Below are 7758 nucleotides of genomic sequence, written 5' to 3'. Positions count from 1 at the left end.
GTCAAGAAAGTCAAAAATATCTCTGACATCATTCTTTAACAAGACATGCAAATTCCTGACATGATAGTAGAAGCTTTCGTCGTACGATTTTACCTGTTGACCACGCCTTATTATCAGCGGTACTAACTCCCAGAGGGATATGATGAGCTGTCCCAGTATTGGGCCGAGCGGGAGAGCCGCTTGGCCAGTATTCCTCATTCTATTGCTCAAGGTTGTTCTTCTCCATGGTTGCTCGTGCTCAGTAGGTCATTCCTCACCATGCCAGATAGGCTATCCGGTTGAACTAGCCTTCATTTAGTCACAGTTATGAGCATCTGATGTCTTCTATATGGTCGTCCCGGCCGGATGAGCGATCTACTTAGATGAGCCTCCGTACCGATTGGGATCCTTCATGCCCGGTTGGCATGTTGCCATCCGCTCGACCGACTTTGCTTAGCCAGCTCTTTTCTTCCTTTGGCTATCTTAATTTTGACCTCCACGTCAACTATTGTCCTCGCCTTTGACCTATGCATGATGAGCTCCTTTTATCACCGCATCAATGGACATCACAATACTAAATAATTCTTAATGAGGCAGCAAAAAATAGTCTGCACATGATTTGTAAGCCCAAAAATAGCTAAGCGTGCTCTCGATTTAAACCTCTTTAATAATTGCACTATTGCTTAAAGAATTGCATTGATTATAATTAAGAACCAACCAGATGACCCCAATGGACCGGGAAAAAGAAAATTAAATTTGTTTTAAACAAACAAAAAAATTACTGGTGATGCTTAGAATAGATATGAATGATTTGATAGGCACAATCCATGTTTTAAAGAGAAAAAAAAAACATTCTAATTTGTGTTCCAAAGAAGCTAAAAGTTAATTAATTAGTTGAGTTGGAAAGACAGAGACTAGATGAGCCTTTTGGACCTTTAGAGTAAAATGGGGTGTAATGGAGAAAGGCTAGATAAATTCAATTATAAAAAGATTAGGATAATGTGGTGCAAACAAGATATGGCATGCAGGATGGCAACGTAAATGCAAATCTTATCCTTAATCATTGCTTTTCTTTTTGCAGTTTTGAGAGTAAGATCTCGACCGTGAAGGATTAGTAAAGGATAAGAATTTGGTGATCAAGTGGGCTCATGATCAGGAATGAACCATGGAGACTCTCCGTAGAAAGGATATGAAGTGGGTTTGAGGTCTGATCGGATAATTATATGGTGTCCTATCAAAAATGATTCAAAGTAAAAAAGATCGATTGACATGGAAAATAAAGTTAAGTAGGGTATTCTAATCCGTCGAGCGGACTATGCAGTGCTAAATGGATTGGGTATGGCCGAACGGATTGGTTACGGTTGAGCAGATGGTGATGGCTTCGTGGGCAAGTAAGCCGGGCTTTGTCCTAGCCGAGTAAAGTGACCCTCCGATAACAAAGAGAAATAAACAGCAGTTGGTCTCACCAACTCGGCTTTGCGTCCAGTCAAAGTGGGATAGCCGTGGACAATTAGGAAGTCAGAAAAGAGACAAGTTGGCAGGCCCTGAGGACACTGCCGCGCTGAGGCGCCTAGCTGAGTGGACCCCGATTGGCTGTGCATGATCCCATCAAGTATCTTGTCATATCCTTTTGGGAGTTTGTGCCGCTGACAGCAAGGCATGTCCAGCAGGCAATCGTACATTAGAAGCTTTCAGCCTGTCACATTAGAAGATTACATGACTGGTTAAGGAATCATATCAGAGACATTTTTTTACATGTCTCTTATTAGAACACTTAGGAAGATGTGTCTACGTCTTCAGATGGGTGCATGAGCACCATGTTGACACTATAAAAGGGAGTTCCTAACTACAAGGAAAGATATCTACAATTTCGCTTTTTACATCTATTTCCTACAGTTCTCCATTTCTTTAGATCATCGGACATTGATTTAAACGTTGGAGGGTCAACGCCGGGAACCCCTTCTCGACCAGGCACTGACGTGTTTGTCTTGCAAAGTTACGTGCAGTCTTTGTCGCATCAATTACATAACCACATTTTTAACTTGCCATCTTCACGGATTTTGGACACGATCAAGGTCAAGGTTTGATTGAGTACACAAATTATGATAAAGTGTGGTCAAGTTTTTTTTGTCACAATAAGTTTTGAAAATTCTTTAAAAATATAGATGTTTTTTAAATACGCAGTAAATTTATATTTATCACAATATTAGACTAAAAGATTATTGTATGATTGGTAATTAGGTAAATATGTAGTAAAAAGGCGATTCGTTCGCTCCCAGAGCCCCCATCAACCCGTCCCTTGGCCAACACGGAGGAGGTAAATCACGGGTGACTACTAGTCATTAGTGTAAATGGCCAAGACATGGAGGAGGTTATGCTCAGTCACGCCGAGTTTCGATGGTAATTAGGTAAACATGCTCAAAATATATATATATATATATATATATATATATATATATATATATATATATATATATATATATATATAAAAGTTCCAGTAATATTTATCGAATACGTTGTCAAGAACCATTCAAACAATATAATTACATTTCATGCTAATAATTCAACTCTGATTTACTGTAAGATGGCCAACAAACATACAGAATATAAATTCTAGCATATCATGTTCAGATAATTTATAAACATCTTCCAACTAATGATGTCTAAATAATTAACTATTTTAAATGCGATTACTAAGTCATAACACATTTCATCGACCTGTCAATGTGCTACTCATTTCTTTAGTTGCTAAGCCACTTTCACAGGCGATTGATTTTATTAATGGCTGCTTAAGCGGAGTAAGAAGTTGGTCCTCACTAGCCAACATCATTACAACTTCAGTCATTGTGGGTCTGTCTTCGCTATTTTCTTGCACACACAAAAGAGCCATCCGGATGCAACGTAGGATTTCAATGATAGGATACGAGCAATCTAGTGCATCATCAAGAAGCTCAAGGGATCTACCTTCCTTCCATAGTGTATATGCCTTTGACATAGGAATCAAACATTTAGACTAATGAACATTGCTTAATATAATCTAAGGAAGAAAAAAATTATGTTTTGAAGTTATGCTTACCTGTACTAAAAGGTTTGAGCTCATATCTGTTTGATTGAACACCATGTTCCTCTTGCCACTCAAGATTTCTAATACTAAGACACCAAAGCTGAATACGTCTGATTTAAATGAAAAAAGTCCATGTGCTAGGTACTCTGGCGCCATATATCCACTGTGTTTATGAACTTGAAAATTAGTGATTCTTGTTAGATTATGACATGAATAAATTGTAAACTTACAATGTTCCAACTGGTCTTGTGGTTGCATTCATAGGAGCTCCATCACCTTCGAATATTCTTGCAGTACCAAAATCAGAAATCTTTGGAGTCATATCTTTGTCTAGGAGAATATTGCTCGGCTTGAGATCTCTATGAATGATTCTTAAGATAGAGTCTTGATGTAGGTATAAAAGTCCCCGGGCAATGCCATTTATAATCTCAAGCCGCATTTGCCAACTTAGCAATGCGCCTTTAGTTTTATCTGCATGTGCAAGTGTCATGAATAATTTGCTATATGATCAGAATAATAAATTCCTAGCAATTATGAAGCCAACAAAGTTAACTGATGTTGTTGGATAATAAACTCACCATAAATGAAACTATCTAAGCTCTTATTCTCCATGTATTCTAAGATGATAAGTCTCTCATCTCCTTGAATGCAGGAGCCGAGGACACGAAGAAGATTTCTGTGTTGTAACTTGGCTATAAGCGAGAGCTCATTCTGGAACTCACTTGGGCCCTGCAAAGAATGTCTGGATAATTTCTTCACGGCAATCTTTTGTCCATCTTGCAATTGACCCTGACAAAACATATTGCGCAGGTAGAAAATCTGTACTAATTAGGAAGCTAAATATCACTTGTGAAGCGAACAAATATGTACGTACCATGTAAACCACACCAAATCCTCCTTCACCGAGTTTGTTGTCGATAGAGAAATCATTTGTTGCAGCCTTTATCGTAGACAGATCATAGGAAGGCAGTGCCCCCAAGATGTCGAGCCGACCTGGCACAAACCAGAACGTGCCGATAACTTAAAGAAATTTGTTCACAATCTCAGAATTGAGCAATGAGAAGATCAACAGACCTGCTCCTTCATTGCATGGACCATAAGTCTCAGAGTCGATCGACCTCGACCTCGACCTCGAATCTGACGCATCAAAAGCCATTGGCGAGAGGCTACGACAGTCGCCTGTTAGAAGAAGAAAAATATTATTCCAAGTACGTAGAACGGGTGGTGCCAAAAGTCATTACGCTTTCCCCCCTTGGACGGGCACATCAGCAAGCTGGTATCGTCCTTGACGGAGGAGGATTCTGGACCAGTCTCACTGCAGTCTGAACACCATCAAAACTCCTAATCAAGAACATTACGTTTTCACTGAAATCTAATCTCTTAAAATTTCAAGTCTCAGCACCTTGTTTCCCTGCTCTGTTTCCCCACCAAAAGAACACAATACAGAGTAGCAGAGATGCCAGGAACACAGGAACGGCTATCTTCCAAACAAACTGACTGCGCATCGAAGACCCTATAGAAATAGTTTATTCTTGATTAATTGCAATATTAGAAATCTAATCCATTCATAGATTTAAGGAATAATTAATCACCTGCAAGGCGGATATATAAATCATCCCCTCCTTCGGTAAAATTCCTCAGATCCACTAAATCGCCTTCCCAGGTCACGCACCCGTTTTCCCCGACCATTGCGTACGCCACGCAGGAGCAGTCGTTGGTGCACACGTCGTTGCACGCACCCAGACTCATCTGGCCTCGTATCGTGGCGTTCTCTGTGTCGGGCAGCTTCGCGTTGGCTACCTTCAGGATTCTGTTCGACGCGCAACTCAACGGCTTCTTCCTGTTGCATCCGAGGCTTCCGTTCTTCGGCGCGAAGCCTTCCAAGCAATCGCAAGCGAAGGAGATGTAGTCCCAGTTGCAGATGCTGTTGCGCCCGCAGCGCGCGTACACGTCGCAGTCATCCACGGGCACGCTCCAGACGGGCGACCACCCGCCTCTCGTCCAGCCCCACCGCTCGTATTTGCCGGAGGCGTTGATCACTGCCCGAGTCAGCACCGACGACCCGAACTTGTATTGAGTCGAGTAGTACACCATAGAACTGTTGGACACGAAATTGAACTCTAATTGGCTCGAAATGTCTTTGTTCTTCATCCTTGGGTTGCCGCTGAATGACCCCTTATCGTTCCACGGACCCGTTCGGTAGATTTTAGAGGAGCCATTCCAGAGGAAGATCTCTGGAACTCCTCGAGTCTCCATCTTGAAGGCGTAGTTGCCCGGAGAGGGGTTGGTGACGCTCTTCCACGACACGAGCTGCCACGAGGTGTTGTTTCGGTAGTCAACTCCGAGCCTCATGCCGGGTAGGAAAGTGTCGCTCGGATGGTCGAAGCTCTGCCACAGAGTCTTCTTCGAGCCACCGTTGCCGTCGCCGGCAACGGTCAGGACGAGATTGCCTGAGTCCAAAAGCTGCACTTGTGCTGAATTTTGAGCTGTGGATGTCCCGGTCGACCATGAAACATCAGTTCCGTTGTCGAAAAGGATTAGATTGCCATCGGAGGTGAAGTTGAGTGTCGCGGTGGAGGTGTTGACGGACTGGTTCCTATTGGCAATCCATACTACTGTGCAGGGGCGGATCCAGGATTTGAACATTGGGGGGGCCAAAACTTGTGCCGCTACATTCATTGTCGATGGTGCGGGAGAATTTAGAATTCATTATATATTTAGAAAAACTCGTGACCTAAGTTTTCTATTGGTAGTTTGATATCAATATCTCGAAGTAATATTGTGACATTGAAATAAGCTGTCGGCCCTTGTTTCACATCGGAGCTACATGCGAACTTGTATGGTCTAAAGACCAGTTATATGATAACGTTAGGGTAGAATTCAATTTGCCATCCTTTTGATCATTCACATCTATTCAGCATCTATTACTTTGCATTTCATTATTGCTATTCATAATATGGGTTTATTAATTGGTTAGGTACTCTAATTACTACATCAAGCTGAAGCGTCTGAGTATTCGAATTGCTTTCCTCTCACATTCGTGACATTCTTCACATGCAGGTACTCCTTATCTACAACTCTATTTGCCATCAAACAAAAATATATATAGCTTTCACCTGCTCAACTTCACCTATAGAGCCCAGTAAATTCTTCACTGTTGACCAACATAACTCGATGTTTTTCAGGGGGTCTATTTGTTGATCGCAAAATGCCTCTATTTGGCATCCTATTATCAATATATACACTATTTCCATTCCCTGAATTTTGTAATAGCAGATCTGGAGTTTGTCAATGTTTTTCTTTGGCTTAGTTTATCCTTTGTTGAATGTTCATTGTATCTTATTCTTTGGAACACTCCAGTCTAGTAGATATGGAGTCTGTCAAGTCTGCAACTGAAGAGTAGAGACCTCCTCCACACTGACAGCACCCTACTTTTATCTTTCTCGTTGTTAGCGACCTCAACGCCACTGGCTACGCAATATGCTTCAGTGTTGGGATAAACCTTCACCATGATCCACCAACTTTTGGTTTCTCCGGACGACAATTTTGAAAAGAGATCTCTGCTTGAGTGTCTTCAAATTTTGCTCATGAGAAGAGAGCTAAAAGCAGGACTGATCCAGGATTTACACATGGACTGGGGTGGGGGGGCCATGGCCCCCCCAAGTCACTATGTAAATCCGCCTCTGCTACTGTGCGTTCCGTGATAGAGGAATTGTTGTACCATATCGCTATGTATCCCTGTACCGAGCCACTGATGGGAGTGAAGAAGCCGAGTTGGAATATACCTCCGGAAGAAGTCAAGTTCTGATCATTTCTGAGCGAGCTATTTGGAGTCAAGGAATCGCCTGCACAAAAGTCTCAGAGATTATCATCTGAATAACGATGAAGAATTTGTAAGCCTGAAAATAATTGGAGAATCAAAACCCCCATTAAAAGAATTTTTGCAGTATTAAAATTGATTAAGTATCAGAAAAAAAAAAATGATACATACTTGTCTGACAATGAACAATGGATATGGCTGCTAGTATGTTTAGGAACGGGAAAAGAAAGCGCTGCATCCTGGCCATGGAAATCTTATAAAGTTCATAGCTTTCTTGGTGTTCCTACACTTTTACTTGTTGCTAAATCGGTTCACAAATCTTTGCTAACGCTGTGCTACTGCAACTCTCATCTTCTTATCACTTCCATAGAAGGAAGAAGCTATCATTAAATGGATGCAGATTTTTTGAACTACTCAGCAAACAAGAAAGAGAAATGTGAACAAAGGCAGTCCGCATTTTGTTCAGTGATGAAGGGGCATATAGCATTGATACGGTGCATGATGATGGAGTTTGATAAAGACGGAACGGTCAGAAGTCAAGGGGACATGACAATCAGAAGTTAAGGGGACGTGATAGTCAAAAGTCAAGGAGACGAGACAGTAAAAAGTCAAGGAGACGAGGCAGTAAAAAGTCAAGGAGACGAGACAGTCAACAGGTCGGGAACGATGCCGATAACCTGATCGCGACCGAGTTCCTACAGGCCGAGATACCAAGCCTGAAACACCTGGGTAGACAGTTGGATGACACCTGACCATGATGTAACGGGTTAGGCCCGCATGGTCTGGCGATACGTAAACCCGATGCTCCCAATAAACTAAAGTTCTCAGCCAGCCCACTCCTGGTCAATGCCGAGACGATCTCTCGACAGCCTCGGCATCACAAAGTCTAGATTAG

General features: G+C 42.0%; 1 protein-coding gene and 1 long non-coding RNA gene across 2 annotated transcripts; one reads left to right on the top strand and one right to left on the bottom strand.

Annotated features, from left to right (window-relative positions):
- Nucleotides 1-2527: 2527 nt before the first annotated feature.
- LOC122031584 (G-type lectin S-receptor-like serine/threonine-protein kinase At4g27290) lies at nucleotides 2528-5722 on the bottom strand. The gene is made up of 9 exons (XM_042590682.1): nucleotides 4636-5722; nucleotides 4446-4556; nucleotides 4285-4365; nucleotides 4118-4222; nucleotides 3918-4036; nucleotides 3622-3832; nucleotides 3274-3514; nucleotides 3056-3206; nucleotides 2528-2965 (listed from the first exon to the last, which is right to left on the bottom strand). Exons 1-9 carry the CDS (start codon nucleotides 5720-5722, stop codon nucleotides 2690-2692), a joined length of 2382 nt encoding a protein of 793 aa, XP_042446616.1. The 3' UTR covers nucleotides 2528-2689.
- LOC122031760 lies at nucleotides 5664-6382 on the top strand. The gene is made up of 2 exons (XR_006125853.1): nucleotides 5664-5730; nucleotides 6104-6382. It is a non-coding gene; the product is annotated as an uncharacterized LOC122031760 (long non-coding RNA).
- The last annotated feature ends 1376 nt before the right edge of the window (nucleotides 6383-7758 follow it).

This window comes from Zingiber officinale, chromosome 11A (assembly GCF_018446385.1).
Source record: "Zingiber officinale cultivar Zhangliang chromosome 11A, Zo_v1.1, whole genome shotgun sequence".
Taxonomy (NCBI): Eukaryota; Viridiplantae; Streptophyta; class Magnoliopsida; order Zingiberales; family Zingiberaceae; genus Zingiber; species Zingiber officinale.
This window is presented reverse-complemented; position numbering and strand designations above follow the sequence as displayed.

Excerpts from the sequence above, each read along its gene's own strand:
- LOC122031584 (XM_042590682.1), bottom strand. The coding sequence starts at position 5,722 with ATGAATGTAGCGGCACAAGTTTTGGCCCCCCCAATGTTCAAATCCTGG. Across the intron at positions 4,557-4,635 it reads TTTATATATCCGCCTTGCAG|GGTCTTCGATGCGCAGTCAG; the intron begins GTGATTAATTAT and ends CTATTTCTATAG. Across the intron at positions 2,966-3,055 it reads GCTCAAACCTTTTAGTACAG|GCATATACACTATGGAAGGA; the intron begins GTAAGCATAACT and ends CCTATGTCAAAG.